Source organism: Crotalus tigris, unplaced genomic scaffold, assembly GCF_016545835.1.
Source record: "Crotalus tigris isolate CLP2741 ecotype Arizona unplaced genomic scaffold, ASM1654583v1 scf7180000024115.3125172, whole genome shotgun sequence".
Taxonomy (NCBI): domain Eukaryota; kingdom Metazoa; phylum Chordata; class Lepidosauria; order Squamata; family Viperidae; genus Crotalus; species Crotalus tigris.
Window position 1 is genome coordinate 1,145,953 of NW_024100392.1, and position 18,940 is coordinate 1,164,892.

Here is an 18,940-nt window from a genome sequence, read left to right on the forward strand (position 1 = left end):
GTTTCATTAACTCCCAGCTATCAAAAGCAAAGCACAATTAAATATTACATTGTTTCCTACCCAGTTAAAAGTTTCTGGAAAACAAATTGCTCTGCTGAGGCTTAAGAGGCATGTTACAAGATGTTCACCTTTTATTCTGGCTTTTATTCCTGCTTTTATGGATAACACAACTTCCATAAAAAATTATAAAAAAAAATGTAAAAGATGTAGAATGTGATTAAACCGAGGTATAATCCTGCAAATAATATGTGAAAATCATATGTATATAACTTGGCCTGGCTGAGGAATTCTGGGAGTTGAAGTCCACAAGTCATAAAAGGCCAAGTTTGAAGAGCCCTGATATATGTTATAAAACAGTTTTATCTAAGGGCTTACAAAAAGATCATGGTCTTAATGTGCTGACTTTACATATATTTTAATATTTATCATAACAATTTTTTTTTTTACTGTTATAGGAAAATCACAGTCTCTTTGGCAGCAGCTTACTGGGTATAAAGGATGATGACTCAGACTTGAGCCAAGCTTTGTGTCTTGCAGTTTCAGTATCAGAGATACTTCAGGCAAATCAACAACAAGGGGTCAGTAAGTATTCCCAAAATGGGAAAAAATAAAATCATTGCTACATCTAGAAGTGTATCTTAAGAATATTATAATATTAGCAAATCAGACTAATCTGAATCTCTGATTTTTGCTGTGATTTAATGATTTGATTTATCAGCTCAACATTATATACAGATAATATAGTTAGGCTGTACTTCTCACATGGGAACTAGTAGTTATTTATCTTATTAAATATCTTATTTCTGTAAAAAGAAAACGTATCAGGGCCTCTAACACATAGTTCTGCTAACCCAGCTGTTTGAATCCAATGTGCTTCATGTGGGATATAAGCAGACTCTCTGCATTTATCCGCTCCTACTTTAAAGATGCACCTTTTCTTGGTTTCACACAGAAGATGTCTCTTATTCGCTGTAGAGCAGATAAAGAAATGGACTCCATGGGAAGTATTGCATTATGCTTTATTAAGATAGGCTATAATAACAAATCTTTCAAGCCAGACTACACTTTACTTCCTCTCCCTCCCTCTTCATCTCCAGTGAATCGGGCGGGGGGAGGGCTGCCAGAGTTCCTCCAAATATTCTCTTGTTTCATGAACATTAAAGATTGTTTCAGCCTCTTGGCTTATATAATGGTTCTTGCCTAGTCTTCTAAACTCATATTCTTGACTCTGTACTATGATCCCAAGAATATACCCATTTGAGTTCAGATAGTAAGGAGGTGCCAACAAAGTGTGGTGATCTGCATATTTTTCTGGGATTGTATGACTACCATGTGACTTCAGAGAAATACTTGTCTTCTTTAAGAAGGCTCCAGCAACAGTGACAAGCATAATTCTGTCCCCCAAAAAGTATTTTTTTACTTTGGATCTAAATAGTTGCACATCACTATTTTTCAAAAATGATCTATTGGCTCAAAGAATTGCAGTTCTTAGTTCATATAGGCAACAGAACAAGCATAAACTGTTTGGAAAGCATGCTATTTTTATTTATTCAGATAATTTTGGTGAGTATCAAGAACACTATTTTCCTTTAAATGTCTTTATTTTCATATTTGTTATAATCATAACTAGTTTTTAAAAATCAGTAAAAGATATTTATTAAATTTATATGTTGTCCATCTCACTGCAAAGCAATTCTGTAATTGCAGAAGAATGAGGTAATAGTGTCATGTATTGAATAAGCTATGTTCTAAAGTTAGAACATCTGAGTGGCTAATAATAATATTATTGTATTTGAAGTTTAATACTTTATGAAAGCAACTGTGAAACTTAGAATTGTCATACATGGTGGAAACCCCTACCAGAATCCAATTTTTTTTCCAGAAAGTCGTATACGTATTAAAACATGTTGTATATGCTTGCCATCTAGCAAATGACATTTAAAATTCAGCAACACTCCAAAAACTGTGTGAAATAAGGAAAGAATAAGGAACAAAAAAATATTCAACACCCACACCCAAACACATGGAAAAACAGTGGAATTTGTGTAATAGGGCTATGACACTTCGAACAAGATTTGAAGGAAATGCTGTAGATCTTGCATGAGCTTATCAATACTATTTACCTAAGTTGTGACTTTTGTGGGGGGCTTCTATCTGTGCCTGGAAAAAAAAGTGTGTTTGCTCCTTTAGGGGTGATATTAAATTTTGTGCATGGATTTCATAAGGCGAAGGCATCTTCATTTTCTTCTATAGTTTGCATAATACCCCCCCCCGGGGGGGGAGGGAGATGATTTTAACAACTAGCACCAAGGTGCTGAGCTCATGTAAGATCTGAAACAATCTTTCAAAAGCATTTTCAAAGTGCACAGTTTTAAAGTATAACCCTTGGCTAAAGTAGTTGGCTGCATGATTTTGTTAGCATAAATAAATTATCTTAAACTGTGTTGCATTTTCTCTGCCTTATCAACTGACATTATTAAAAAATATTCTTGTTTTAGGAAGGTGTAAGATTCTTTGTGGTGGATTGTCGCCCTGCAGAACAATACAATGCTGGCCATTTATCAACTGCATTTCATTTAGATTCTGATTTAGTAAGTAAACTGTCAGCTTTAATATCTTTACTTTCAATTTTTTAGAAGGATAGAGTCAAAGATTGTATCATATTGCTGGTAGATGACATTCTGAAAATGAAATAGATTCTTAGTTGCAATCTTCCATGTAAGCATCCCCCATTTCTGCTTTTGATAAGCAGCTTTGGAGCAAGGCATAAGGAATGGTGACAGGATACTGTATTGTATGTGCAAGTATCCAGTTGCATAGCAGGAGATACAGATTCAAGAATATTGAACGTTTAGTTCAGTTTAGCTGTTGATTTTATACTTTCATGTTTCAGTAGTTATTTTTCGTACTGGAAGCTGTTTGTGGATATTCTATGCGTTAAATACAATAACAGTGGTTAACAGGGATTTGAAGATTAGTGTAATGTTCACATTAACCTACTGACTATTTTTTTTTTTTACATATATGTTATGATTAGATTTTGGGTCAATTTGTTTATTAGACAGAGACTTCCTCATCTGGAATTTTTTTTATTTAATATAGTATTTTTGTTAAAAGAGGAGGGGAAAGCTTATAACTATTTGTAGATCTGTTATGTAAGGTGAGGAGAACCTATCAGGTTTTTAAATTTTATTTTTCAGCATCCATCCAGGGTGGATTCTTTATGTTTAATGTTACATCTATTTGACATTGGGGGGGGGGGGTTGTATACAATAATTTTTTTTTCTTGTTAGTGTTGGATGTTCTTTTTTCTGCTTTCTATTTTATTCTTGTTGATAAAATAAATTTTAAAGCATTATATTTTCATTACTGCTATGTAAATTTTTTGTAAGTAATTGTACAATTGTGAGACTTCTTCATGCCTTGCCTAAATGTTTTACAAAAGTGAAATATTGAAAAGTAAATTTGAGGATTGATCACTGGGATACTTACCCTCTCTCCTATAATAATGAGGAACCCACTGATGAAGACTCTGAATATTATTTTTATGCTAGTTGTTTGTTCACTTGATTTTACTGTCACCCAGCTAATTACTTAACTAGCTTTCTGATCAAATCTCATGGGAAACTTGATAAAAATTCTTTGCTGAATTCAAATTACATTATGTCTACAGCATTCCCACAAATTACTGAGGAAGTTACTCACTTAAAAATGAGATGAGATTAATCCAATTTCCACACTGAAATCTGATACTGATTACATTACTTTCAAGGTGCATATATCAACAACGTTTTATCTATAGATTTTTATGTAGCTGACTTTTCCAAAATGTAGTTTAGTTTAGATATAGAAAAATATAATAAGTGAATTAGTTATAACAGTTTCTTAACAGCTGGCTGATAATTATTTTTCTCTTTTTAAATATATTGGCGTGCTTTTAAAGTGATGATTTAGAATTAAATGATCAGCTGAACAGATGTGCAGAAATGATTTCTACTATTGTCTTCTTTTACAGATGCTTCAGAACCCATCAGAATTTGCCCAGTCTGTGAAATCTTTGTTAGAAGCACAAAAACAATCAATTGAATCTGGTTCTATAGCTGGTGGAGAACACCTTTGTTTCATGGGTAGTGGTCGAGAAGAGGAAGATATGTACATGAACATGGTACTTGCACATTTCTTACAGGTATATCTAAAATTCTATCACATATTGTCTCTAAACATAGTAATTAGTTTCTTTCCTTTCCTGCCATCAATTCATTAGGTAATATTCCCATCCTTCCTATACTGAAAAAATATTTGCAGTTAATTTTCATAGATACAGTGTCCAACTGTTTGGATTATTGCATATAAATTCCCTGTCAAACAGTTAACTGCATTGTGAAAAGTTTGCACAATATATTGTTCTTGTATGTGTTGTCTATAATAATGGGAGGTAAATTTTGTTATGTGTGTTCACCATAAACATTAATGTTTTTAATAATATTAAAAACATAATTCTAGGCTTGAAAAGTCCCTTAAGAGCAAGAGAGATTTTTAAGATAGAATTTTTTCTACCTTAATTTTTTCTATTGTTTCTGCCACTGGAAGCCGCTTCTATATTAAAAGATACAGATTAAAGAAACTAGATTCTAAATTTTTATATGTTACATTCATTGTATTATTATATATTATATTATTATATATTAATATTATTATATTATAAATTCAATATAATGAATTTGAAAATATTGCACCTCTCAAATGCATTAGATTGGTCCTTAGGCTGAGAAAGGAGGAAATGTTTATTGTTGATGAAAAAGGCCCACTCTTATTTAAGAAGGGAATTATAAGACTTATTGACCTGTTCCAGTGAAGCTTCTTCAAGCTGAAACGTGTACTAAGGCTGTTTTGTGTTACACTTATTTTGTTTAAAAAAAAAAATCCATATGCTAATCTCATCTTGGTGATTTCCAATCTTCTTATTTCAGAAAAATAAAGAATATGTAAGCATTGCTAAAGGTGGATTTATGGGTAAGAGTTTCCTTTAACTAACATAGTAGCGAATCATGGCTCACTTAATGATTGCAACATTTGCTTAATGGCCATCAAAAAAAGTCATAAAATCGAGTTGGTCATCTGAGTGATCCATTTGATGACCATTATGACTTACGACCATAATAGGGTTAAGTCAGGGACTAGCTGTAGTATCTATAATATGCTAGGATGTATATTTCAAGCTGCACTGCCCAGAGATCTATAACCTCTTTCGATTTTGAAAGTTTTAATCCTAATCTGGCCTAACATACAGTCTGTCAGAAATTAAATCTTTTTTTTCTTGTATTAATGTGCACATATTTGTTCTCATAGTTCCCAGTTCAAAACACTGCTTATGATCTAATCATTCTTAAATTTAAGCAAGATTGTATGATTAGAAAAAAAATTGAACAAAAAACCCTGTATTATTATTGTTGTTATTGTTATTATTTATTATATGCCACCCAATTCCTAGGAATTCTGGGCAGTTTTTAGTAGTTTTCATTGTGCAGTTTTTGGATAGAACTGAATTTGTAGCTGGTGCCTTTTACATGATATGGTGCTTTACAGAATGCATCATAATTATTAGCATATTTGAGCACTTTATTGCATGCATTAGTTAACATTATTATTTATATACTTGTATTCTTATATACATCTGTTAGTTTATTACATTTTAATGAGATTGACTATTACTACTACTACTACTACTACTACTATTATTATTGTTATTATTATTATTATTATTTGTAGCACTGCAACAGCACTTAGCCGACATTAACATTGAAGGACCAGAAAATGGATATGGCCATTGGATTGCTAGTACTTCAGGCTCAAAAAATAGTATTAACTCCTTAGTTGATGTGAGTGCTTTTTAAACCAAATTGTTTAGCTTTTGATATAATATTTCGGGACTGTATTTATTTGTTTATAATATAGAACAACATATCATATGCATTGAAGGAGAAAAGAGATGTTAGGTTGCCAAAAGTCAGAAGGAGGGCGGTAAAACCTTTTCCAGCTAACACATTTTTAATAAAGGACATAAATGATAATTATCACTACTTTAAATTTGATGCCTTAGCTGAGCAGTGTGGTGGCCTAGAGCTGGAGCTCTCACCTCACAATCAGGAGGCTGTGAGTTCGATCTTAGGTAGCGGCAGATATTTCTCTCTCTGGGTGCAATGAGAAAATTTCTGCTGCGAACTCCCATGTAGTCGACAGGAAGGGCATTTAGTAAATGCTCAGCTGCATTCATTTCCCCCAGCTCCACCCAATGCAAGAGATTACAGGTTCGTTAAAAGAAAAAGAAATGTGATGCCTTAGCACCATGTTATAAATTAAATTATGGCAGCATCTCCAGCTGCCTGTACACTAGGAATAGCCAATGTGGTAATAAATATATAGACTATTTTATTTATTTTTTCTTATTTTTAGAGAAAAATACAGAAACAAGACTTGCCAAAATATATGCTCTATATGTTACAACCTAAATAGTTCATGTATTGTGACCATACGTAAGCTGGTAGAGGTACAACAGAAAGTATAAATGTTTAAAAACTAATTTTCTTTATTTAAATTCTTGCTTTATTTAAACTTTAATTAAAATTCACTAAATGCTGTTAGTTTGGTACCTAGTGGATTTAATATTTTTCCTTAATTTGAAATAAAAATTACAACTCAGAAGCGAATTTCAGAAGCACATTGGAGGGGATAGCATGTGTACCCCTGCGGGCTTAGATTGTGCACTTTCGTTTTTTACAAATGGTGTTTGTTTCAAGTGCAGATTTGGGTGGTTATGGAATATAGATGAGTTTTACTGGGAAACTTTCTTTTGTTTTAGGGTGATTCTCCAAATGGATCAAATGATGGAAAAGGTGTCAAGTCTTTGGTAAACAAGATGACTGAAGCTTTAAAGACAAAATCTGTAAATGTGAAAGAAAAAGTTATTAGTTTTATTGAAAATACTTCAACTCCTGTAGATAGGTGAGTTATATTGGCATATTTATTATGGGGATTGTGGGTCAGAAATGTGAATTCTCTGGAATGTTTCACTTTCTCCTAGAATGCAGTGATTATATCTAAAATATTAAATTACTTCCTCATCGATTTCATTGATAAATGATAATGTGGGTCTGGATTGGTGAATTTGAGGGGAAAAAAGGAATGTTCCAGGAACACAGTTTTCAGATCACAGAACTTTGCATATAAATTATTTCTGGCCAATATTCTTGCATGTCAAATCACACCTTTTATTTCTCCCCGACTGTGTTATGCTACTGTGAAGAGGTTTATTGGCTTGACCTTAAAATTATTCCCTGTGTGTTAATAAACGTATGTGCAACAACATTTTTTAAATTGGAAAATTGTTATTTCTCATTTCTTATTCCAAATACTTTTCTCATAAATCCTTCTTATGATCATGAACCTTGTAACCTGTTATGTGCTGTAGGAGATGTGTGTGTGGATGTATATGAATATATATGTGTGTACTTTGTGCATCCATGTGTGTGGGACTGTACATACATCTCAGATACATATAGACACACATATACACGTATTCAGGAAAGCCATTGGGGTATTGTGGTACAAGTGCTGGACTAGGAGTCAGGAGAACTCAGGTTCTAATTCTCCCCTAGGCATAGAAGTCAAGAAGGTGACCTTGGGGCAGTCAAAAAATACCTTAACCAGTACTGGACAAACGTGCTAGATGACTCCATTTCTCCTGCAGTGGATTAATTCAAAAAGTAACAGAACCGAATCATAATAATACTTTGTTTTAAAAACATAAAAAACATCTTATGATGGAGAACTTTAAGGTATATATATTGTTAACATTAATTCCAAATGGGAAGACCTAAGAGTTTCTTAATATATTGTAATTATTTATTCTGTCCTCTGCCCAATTTGCTATAGAATTTCTTTCAATCTTCCCTGGCCTGATAGAGCAAGTATGCTGCGGTAAGCCACGTGCAACACTGTCTGAGCAAAACTGCCTTTCTCCTTTTTTAGCATGACTTCATACTTTTTGTAAGCATCAGTTACACTGTCAATATTTCTCAGATTTTTTTTTTAAATTAGGAATGCTTTACATCAAGCTCAAACATTTAAAATACTATGCTTACAGGAGATATTCATATTCATTTATAGATGATACATGCATAGGTAATAAATGCTTCCTCATTTGCAGCATGATGCAATCAAACAGAAACATTAGCCACAATTTACTATTTTGTCTAAACCGTAAAATGCAACTACATTTTTGATAATCCTACTCAACAAAATGGGATTCTGTGGTTAATCAGATTCTAGATGAGTGTTGAAAAGTTGATATGGAAGAGGTTTCATTATTAAAATACATTTCAACAATATCTTAAAAAGTATACCCTTAAGTATATTCTTATGGCCCATTACATTGCCATTGATGCTTTGACTAAGTAACATAGATAAGAATTTTGAAAGAATATAATAAAAACTAAATGGATTTCACAGGCACGATGCAAGAAGAAATATCCTTTGAGGATGGACAAGTTAAAATAGCCAGAATTGTTATGCTGTGTAAATTTAGCAATTGACTATGGGATTATTGTTTCTAAATTGTGGCTTTATTTAATGTCATCTGAATATCTAGCTTACAACAGCAAATTACCTTAAAGGTATTTATTTATTTACATGAAGTGTGAGAACAACTACCTTCCTAACCTAAATGACTGGTATGTGTAATTTGGTTTTCAAACCATAGTTTGCATTAATCATGCTTATATTAAAACAAGTAGATTATGTCTAAAGGTCATGGTTGTTCTTATTAAGCACGTCAATAATGATTTCCATAAGATATATTCCATATATCTTCTGGCAGTACACTTAAGCCCATCAAACTAATATATCTCATGAGATGGGTGGCACACAAACAAACAAATAAACAAATAAATAGACCATATCAGTCTTAAAACAACAAATCACAGTTAGTATTATCCTTGCATAAGTAGTGACTATTGTATGTTGGGCTTGTAGTGAAATCTGAAAAAATAGAGAATTGTATAGGCCCTAAAAGCATATAAAGAGGGCCTGCAAATTTTAAAACAGTTGCAAGAAAGGATAAATTATTGCCTAAAGCTATTTTATATAAACAGTGGGTATTCTGAAGATAGTAAATCACAAATGATCCAGTAGAAATTATATTTATTTCTTATACCAGCTATTTTATTGAACAATGTCAGTGTTACAGATGCTTATCTTTATAAATTACTAACAAGCACCCCTAATCTGGATTTTTTGGGTGGCACATTTGTCGTCTCTCTTTACGCAGTTCAGTTTCCTATTACTTTACTCTGCCAGCTCCTAGAAAATAAAAGCACTTACCTTCAGGAATAAAGATAAATGTTAGTTTTCCTATCAGTTTTCCCATTCTTCTTCCTTATGTTACCTATTTGTTTCCTCTAGCAGCCATTTCTACAATAATAAGTGAAATTTTCAAAAGTGGATCGAACAGCGATTTACTTATACCTTTACCTATACCTAATCAGCATTGCAATTTTTAGAATGTATGCATAACACACTGGAATGGGCTACTTGTGTGAAGTATGAAACTATTTAATACGGCATTCAGTTTCTGTAATAAAGTGCACTTTCAGTAATCGATGAAAAATGAATGAGCAAGAAACAAGATCCATCTGAAAAATCTGAAAAGAGGAGATGCTATAGTTCACATTCTATACCTCTCAAGTCTGTTCTATTATCTGATATTATGATTGGTCCAGAGATATTTCTTAGATTAAACTAACACTTAAATATTTTTTATCTGTCAATATTGCATACATTGCTTGGAAACCAATAATAGTTTGTCCCCAAACATGCCTTGATATATTATCACTTTGAGGAAACCTTTGACTTTGTTAAAACATAGATGTGTAGTGGGTCGCCCTCCAGATGTTGCTGAATTACAAAGGTCAGTGAGAAGAGAAGTTTGGAACTGTAATTTAATAATATCTGGAAAGCTATATACAGCCTACTGCAGCCAAGAAATTAAAAGACGCTTGCTCCTGGGGAGGAAAGCTATGGCAAATCTAGACCGCATACTAAAAAGCAGAGACATCACCCTGCCAATAAAAGTATATATAATCAAGGCCATGGTTTTCCCAGTTGCAATGTATGGCTGTGAAAGTTGGACCATAAGAAAGGCTGAGCGCAAAAGAATTGAGGCCTTTGAACTATTATTTATTTATGAGACTTATATACCGCTTTAAGTGCAAGTACTCTCTAAGCGGTGTACACCAGTAAGCAATGTATATATATATATATATGTTTTCTGAGGTTTTCGCGGGTATTTGTATGTAGGTCTTTGGTTGTTCGGGTTTTCTCCCACGTAAAATTGGAAGTGTCTTGGCGACGTTTCGACGAAGTCCCATTCGTCATCTTCAGGCTGGTGCTTTCAGCTTCGTGCCTCGAGCAGCAGTGTGTGGTCTTGGCTGTTTCTTCCTTTTAACTGCCAGTGGAGGTATGAACTGATTGGGTGGGAGCTTGGCTGTGTTCTGATTGGGTGGAGGTGTGTTCTGATTGGTTAGGGGCTCAGATACGTAGACGACACCTTCATAATCTGGCCACATGGGAAAGAAAAACTGGACAACTTCCTCACACACCTCAACAGCCTACACCCCAAAATACAGTTCACCATGGAAACAGAAGCTAACAACCAACTTCCCTTCCTGGATGTCTTAGTCTACAAGAAATCCAATGGCTCCCTAGGACACACCATCTACCAGAAGAAAACACACACAAACCGCTATCTGCACGCTCTCTCACACCACCACCCAGCACAGATCAACTCTGTAGCCAAGACACTCATCTCCAGAACAAAACGCTTAGCTGACGAACAACACCTAAAACCCGAACTACACACTCTCACCAATGTACTAACATCCAATGGATTCCATAGAAATAAGATTACAAACCTAATCCAAAAAGAAACCCCCACTAAAATCCAAGACAAAGAACAAGAAAACGGCAAAGCCCTCCTCCCATACATAAAAGGCACCACAGACAGAATCAGTAAGATCCTCCATAAACACAACATCAAAACAGCATTCTGCACAAACAGAAAAATATCCACCATCCTTAGAAACCCCAAAGATAAAATTGAATTAGAAAATCAAGGAGTATACGAAATCCCATGCACCACTTGTCCCACCACATACATCGGACAAACCAACAGAAGAATAAGTGCACGCATTGAAGAACATAAGAACTCAGTCAAAAAAGAGGAACCAACATCTTCCCTGGTCCAACACCTTAAAGCCACAGGACATGAAATTGACTTTAAAAATACCAGAACCATTGCCAAAAGTGAACATTTTAATAACAGAATAATCAGAGAAGCCATCGAGATAGAAAAACGCCCACACAGCATGAACAAGCGAGATGATACCTCCCGCCTACCAGCCATTTGGAAACCCGCCCTTATTGACAAACGACTCCCTAACACAAAAAATGATACCAGACCCACACTCACAAAAACCACACAGGATGTCACCACCACACATCCACGCAAAAAACAAACCCAAAGCCACACCGATGATGAGGCACGACCACAAACCAGAAGCCAGACCACAGCTGCATCATTAGCCACTTTAAACCCCTCCAATCCATACATGAAGCAAACTGACACCCTCCATGAAGAGGAAGCACGACCACGAACGCGAAGCCAAGGAATGGCAGGGCAGCCCAAAATCTTGAATCCCTCTGCAACTCAGACTAACCTGAGCACAACCAAACAGAACACTCCCCCAGCCAATCAGAGCACAGCCAATCAGAGCACAGCCAACCCCCCAGCCAATCAGAGCACAGCCAAGCCCCTAACCAATCAGAACACACCTCCACCCAATCAGAACACAGCCAAGCTCCCACCCAATCAGTTCATACCCCCACTGGCAGTTAAAAGGAAGAAACAGCTAAGACCACACATTGCTGCTCGAGCACGAAGCTGAAAGCACCAGCCTGAAGATGACGAATGGGACTTCGTCGAAACGTCGCCAAGACACTTCCAATTTTACGCGGGAGAAAACCCGAACAACCAAAGAACATATATATATATAATATATATATATATATATATATATATATATATATATATATATATATATATATATATATATATACACATTGACCCCAACAATCTGGGTCCTCATTTTACCTACCTCGGAAGGATGGAAGGCTGAGTCAACCTTGAGCTGGTGAGATTTGAACCGCTGACCTGCTGAACACAGTCAGCTAAAGTGGCCTGCAGTACTGCACTCTAACTGCTGCGCCACCTCAGCTCATATGGTGCTGGAGAAGACTCCTACGAGTCCCTTGGACTGCAAGGCAATCAAACCGGTCAGTCCTAGAGAGATCAACCCCGACTGATCTTTAGAAGGCCAGATCCTGAAGTTGAAACTCAGATACTTTGGCCACCTAATGAGAAGTAAGAACTCACTGGAGAAGGGCCTAGTGCTGGGAAAGATTGAGGGCAATAGAAGAAGGGGATGACAGAGAATAATGAGGTGGCTGGATGGAGTCACTGAAGCAATAGGCGTGAGCTTAAATGGACTCTAGAAGATGGTAGAGGACAGGAAGGCCTGGAGGAACGTTGTCCATGGGGGTCACGATGGGTCGGACACGACTTTGCAACTAACAACAACAAAAGAGATCTATGTTTTCTGACTATGCTTACTGAACTTTTCAAATCAAACTTCTTGTACTTAATACAGTCCAGCCAGTTCAGTGCTCTCTTGCCTTTTCACTAATTTTCACTAATTCAGTATGGTTCATTGCTTTTGCACAGCCAGCTACCTTTATCGAATTCTTTGACTACACACACAGATTCACATCTGGATCGCATTGCATGCTGCTATGAGAAAATGCTTCAATAAAATATATATTTAAGATGATGATTATTTTTCCTTTCTTATACTCTTTCCCTGCCAACAGGCATGTCAGCAGCAGTGACAGGGTAGGAAAACCTTATCGTGGTGTGAAACCAGTTTTCAGTATTGGAGATGAAGAAGAATATGATACTGGTATAGTAGACATTTTTATAAGCAAATTATATGTTGTACTTTCTAGCTAAGTCCGGAATTCTATTACTAAAAAGATACTCTGAATTGTGATCTGAAATTCCAACTGGAATCTGCAATATTATCTCATTTTGGGCGGCCCATCATTCATCAGACTTCAGATACACCTTACAAAATCTGAAGGCTTTACAACAGAAAAGTCCATTGTTTGGAGAATTAGCCTGGACAATTTCCATAAATGGACACAAATCACATAAAATTTGCATAAATTATATAAACAATGTAACATGCCTTCTCCTGTATGGTCTGTTAAATCAAAATTTTATTCTAATTATAAGTTTAGATAACGTATTCCCATACCCCCAAAAAATCTATATTTCAGTAGCATCAGATTTCCTATACACACATATGCACACAGGTTTTCTGAGAAACACCTGTACTTTTTGCCAAGAAACTTCAAGAAAATGATCTGGGCAATCTAGACATCTAGAATATATAGGTATATTGATTTCACTCTACACTAATGAGCTCTGCTGGACTTTATTGCTTATAAATTCAGGTCAAGGCATCCTTCTATATTTCAGAGACACTCAATAGTTATCAGAGAAACATGTTATTATTAAATGAATTTGTTTGGAATCTTCATTCAGCATTCAGGGAATCCAAAATTGTATGGAATATAGTATGAAAATCCCTGCCTTAATAAACTATATAGTAATACATATTTCATTCATATATATATAATATGTGAAATATACTGTGACTTTTGCATGAAACAGCAACTTAAGAATTAATATCTTGGCTTTAACACTGCAGTTTTAGCTATTAATGTGGCTTGAGTAGCAGCCTTTATTTCAGAAATTTCAAATTAGAATAAAAACTATTTTTAAAAATATGTGGTAGCAATTGAAAAGATATTGTCTATGACATCATTTTTTTTCTTTTTGAAACAGATGAAATTGATAGTTCTTCCATGTCTGATGATGATAGAAAAGAGATTGTCAACATTCAAACTTGGATAAATAAACCAGATATAAAACATCATTTTCCTTGTAGTGAAGTGAAAGAAAGTGGACACATGTTTCCTAGGTATTGTTGCATTGGCTTTATAATCTTAATAATGTTTCTAATTATATAAAGTGCTTCTCCTTCCCTCCCTCCCTCCCCCTGTGTGTATGTGTGTATGTGTGTGTGTGTGTGTGTACATACATAGTAATACTAATACTTTGGTATAGACAGTTGCTACCGTTTAAATCTCAGATATGTAGACTCCTGTAATTACTTTTCCAATTTACTTTTAACCCTACTGAATGAAAAAAAAAAATGTCGGGTGACAATCCATAAGTGTATAGATTAGTGGTTCACAGACTGCAAATTTCATAGCAGATATTATGTTTTGATCATAGTGTAATATTATATATTTGAGCTTTTACCTCAATATAAAATGGGTCCACAACTTGATGAAAAGTCAATTGTAAACTTGCTAAATAGCTGTTATATGTAACCACAGAATATTATTACTTGCAAAATGAGTTTGCCTCAGGATAATAATACTGAAGATGAGCAAGTGTCTGTTTCCTGATATAATGCCACTTTTTTCTGATTTTTTTTTCTAGTCATCTTTTGGTAACTACAACACACATGTATTGTTTACGAGAGATTGCATCTCGAAAAGGATTTGCTTACATACAGTCTCGTCAGGCACTAAATGCTGTGGTTAAAATTACTTCCAAGAAAAGGCATCCTGAATTAATAACGTTTAAATATGGAAATAGCACTGCTTCAGGCATAGAGATTTTGGCAATTGAGAGGTAAGATTTTGCTATGATTAGCTTCAACTACATATGAATCATCTATATATTCTGAAGATTAATTTATATATCAAAAGTAAATAATAATTTACTTGACAATAATTTCTAATGTTTTTAAGTGCAGTCATATTATATGGGGAACTATAAAATTCTTGTATAAACAATGATTAATAATATAATGTACTAGTATTATCATTCAAAAGGCTATTGAGCCTTGTCCAAGTTCTGTAGAACCTTTTGCACATTTTTTAATTGTGCTAAACAATAGTCTAGAAATTATTACTCCTTGTGATTTAATTGAAATATTGTTTAATCACTATATTAGATCTTGAGTGAATCATCTATGTACATGCTGGAATTTTGAGATTTTCTTAACAGCAACATATTAATCAGTGTTCCAAATCACTTACATTTTTCCCCAATATAAAAATAAATTGGAAATTAGTTCCCTGGGCAGAATATTTTATATATTTATGTATTAATCAAAATTATGTTGCCTCCGTTCTTACAGAAAGTGGCTCTGGGTGGCAGACAACAATTAAATAAAACAAAAATATATAAAAATCATTATTAAAAATATAAAATGGTCATTATTAAAAATAAAAAAGGGTCAAGATACAATAAATCTTAACTATACCAACAGAACCATCTTAGAATGTCACTGGTCTCCTCGGATCCTCAGTCCTAATGACATAACCATGTCCTGAGAGGCTTCCAGAAGATTATGGAGTTAACTGTAAGAGATGATGAGGCAAAGCCTAAAGGCAGGGTCAAACACATTATCAATTTGGAGTCATTACATTCCCAAAAGAGGCCTAAGTCCAGACCCTGCTGATTCTGTTAATTCTTCTCTAGCATCAATGTGGCTTAACCATAGTAGATCAGATTCTTGTATATAGGTGAATTAAATAAACTTTTGGTATTTTGAACTTTACTCTTATTCCTGATTTCTTGCACCTGACACTAACCTCACTCAGGGAGAGAATGTTCCAGAAACATGGAGAATGTTCTATGGCAGAAAAAGTCACTTCCTGGGACCCACCAAGTGTAAGTCCCTAGCAGATGGGACCTGCAGCATACTTCTCTTTCAGACCTGATGGGACAGGGAGATATAATTGAGGAGAGTTAACCCCATGCCACGAAGGGTTTAAAGTTCAACAGCAGCACTTTGAAATGAACCTGGAAGCAAACCGGCAACCAATGCAGAGATGTGACATGTGTTCTTTTGGAAGCAAACATAATTGCCTGTGATGGTGCATTCTGCATCATTTAAAGCTTTTGTATACTTTTTAAGGGCAGTCTCATATAGAATTCATTACAGTAGTCCAATTAGGGCATGAGTGACTGTGAGCAGACCCCTTCCAATTTAGGAATGGCACAGCTGGTGCACAACACCAAGGATCCTCCTATCTATGACTGCCATCTGTTGTTCAGGCAGGAGTTATGTGTCCAAGAGAACCTCCAGATTGTCTGGGTTGATGTAACCCTATCTTGCACCAAAAATGGTATAGTCTAGAACTGATAAATCCCAAAACCCAGAGCCACTCAGTCTTGCCAGAGTTCAGCTTAAGCCTGTTGTCCCCATTGAGACCTTCACAGCCTCCAGGCACAGGATAAGACATTGATGGCTTTGCTTAATTTGCCAGGAACAGAGCTATATAATTGGGTAATCACCAGCATAATGATGATACCTCATTCCATGGTGATAGATAAGCTTACCCAGCAGCCTCACTTAGAGAAGGAGAAGAGGCAACACTAAACTCTGTGGCACCCCATGGAGTAGGGGCCAAAGATGGAACATCTCCTCCACAATCATCACTAACTAGAATCCACCCCAGAGAAAGGAGGAAAATCAGCACAACACAGTTCAAACCCACAAAGATATTAAATGGGGCATGGATAGATGTACAATCCCCATCCGACCCTCACCGGAGGTCAGCCAAAAATATAAAATACAGTCCTACAGAAAGAATATTACAAACACATAGACACCTGCAGAGATGTATCCCAGCAGTAGTTGTATATGTATGTTTGTGTGAGGACGGGTGAAAGAAGAATGGAAAATACATCCTCACGGTAATTAATGGACTTAGCCATTTTATAAAATCAAATAATCATGTATATGTTTTTATAGGTAATTATTGTTATAGTATTGGCAATCATTGAAGCTTAAAATAAAGAACATTTTTGCCAAAAGTCTAAAGTTTGAAACTTTTTGTCTATTGAAACTTCTACTACTATTTTTAATTCTACTATTATAAAATTTAGTGCTAGTATAAATTCTCAATAGGCAAGAGAAATGAAACACTAATTCTTTATCTCATTTCAATTTCTTTGGAAATAAATATCATTGTGTATGTGTGTATGTATGCCTATGCGCGCGTGTGCATCATATATACGCATCCTATGTATCATGACATAATATTTTAATTGTATTATTTTATCTTGTGAAAGTGATTTAGTATATTAACAAATCATCTTATCATTTCCAATTTTAAGGTACTTGATTCCAAATGCGGGTGATGCCACCAAAGATATAAAAGAACAGATTGTGAAAGTACTGAATGCCCTGGAAAGCTAATAAGAACAGATGTTTTCACTGTGTCTTCAGAAGAAATTGGTGGTCAAAATATTTTATGTGGCCTAAAACAACTTGTTGCAGCTGAATACTAACCTAAGAGGACATTTCAGTTTATTGATGGGAGTGCCTGGATAACCACTTCATGGTAGAAGTAAACTATACTTTTGAAGAGATTTTTTTTAAAGTATTTTCTTTAACACATTTGCAAATATTGTTTGTTCTAAACTTGAGTTATTTTTAAAGTAGCTTTGGAGAAGCTGACTTATTCTTAAGGAGTGAACTCAGTACACACATCTGAAAAAATGTACTGTAGCCAGACAATACTTTCCAATATTGGAAAATATTTGCACTACATCATTCACAATTGAACAACAAGACATATTTTTACAAGCCTTGAATATTTGATTTGAACTGCTATGCATAGTATCAGGATTTGGCAACAGTACTTTAGGCAAGAATCTAGAACTTCTTTACAACAAGAATATTATAGGCTATCAAACTTGGGATAGGGACATACAATGTGTATGTAATTTTTAAAGTCTTCTATGAGGTTTAAGAGAATAGTTAAATTTCTGAAGCTTGAAATACTAAGCAGCATACAGCAGTTGAATGTTAACAGCTTTATGCTTTACAATGAAAGCTAAGGTTTTCCAAAGTCAACATTAGATTGGGAAATGAAATCGTAATTCATTTTTAATGGGGGGGGAATATAAGAATTGGCTACATTAATGGACATGAAACATAATCTTTCAGAAACATGTTCAAAATCTGTCCAGTGCTTACTAAAATTGCAATGCACATGAGTGAAGCAAAGTGAGGAAACTTTATGTATGACGTCTTTAGTTTTTCTTTGAAATGTATCAGCTGAATGCCATTAATAATGTCTTCAGTACTTGAGACTGAAAAAATAAAATCTGGTGCAAAAATCCATAGTTTTCGAGGAATAACCAAAATGGTTGTGAGAAATATTTGAATAAATGCATTTAGGAGTCTCAAGAAAATCCTGTAAATGCTGACACGGAAGCTGCAAAACTTGAGGGTAACAATTCATAAGATTTTAGTAGGTTAGACAAAAAAATAATAGAATATCTGCAGATCCAGTCAATATACCAATGGAAACTAAAATCAACAGATCTTCATTCATTATCAACTCTTGAGCTCTTAACAAGAATCATGTAGGCACCTTAATCCTGAAGCCAATACTCATTTTTTTTTAAAAAATATACCTAAACAAGTATATACATATGAATTGCATGAACTGCACTTTTTCCAATACTCCTGTATTTAAAGTTCTGTCCCAGAGCTGTTGCATTATTTTTTTCCTTTCTCCACTCTCCTTTTAAAAAGCAAATTAAAATCTCCTAGAGGTTTTCCTGCCTAATTTAGCAATGACACTTTTTTCATAATATTAATGTAAAGATGTTTGTGCAATTGTTTATAAAAGCACTATTGTAAATAAACGATTACTACTTAAATGCCAA

General features: G+C 34.7%; 1 protein-coding gene across 2 annotated transcripts in view; it reads left to right on the plus strand.

Moving 5' to 3' along the window:
* Nucleotides 1-18,940, plus strand: part of TBC1D23 (TBC1 domain family member 23) — a 36,185-nt gene extending 17,245 nt beyond the window's left edge. The window contains exons 9-19 of one of the 2 annotated variants that reach the window (XM_039322454.1): nucleotides 456-578; nucleotides 2,499-2,591; nucleotides 4,016-4,186; nucleotides 4,971-5,013; nucleotides 5,770-5,879; nucleotides 6,860-7,002; nucleotides 7,933-7,977; nucleotides 12,982-13,070; nucleotides 14,021-14,156; nucleotides 14,684-14,878; nucleotides 17,378-18,940. In XM_039322454.1, coding sequence (XP_039178388.1) covers nucleotides 456-578; nucleotides 2,499-2,591; nucleotides 4,016-4,186; nucleotides 4,971-5,013; nucleotides 5,770-5,879; nucleotides 6,860-7,002; nucleotides 7,933-7,977; nucleotides 12,982-13,070; nucleotides 14,021-14,156; nucleotides 14,684-14,878; nucleotides 17,378-17,459 — 1,230 coding nt within the window. In that variant the 3' untranslated portion in view covers nucleotides 17,460-18,940. The remainder of the gene's footprint in view (nucleotides 1-455; nucleotides 579-2,498; nucleotides 2,592-4,015; nucleotides 4,187-4,970; nucleotides 5,014-5,769; nucleotides 5,880-6,859; nucleotides 7,003-7,932; nucleotides 7,978-12,981; nucleotides 13,071-14,020; nucleotides 14,157-14,683; nucleotides 14,879-17,377) is intronic. The other variant, XM_039322456.1, reaches the window with a different exon arrangement.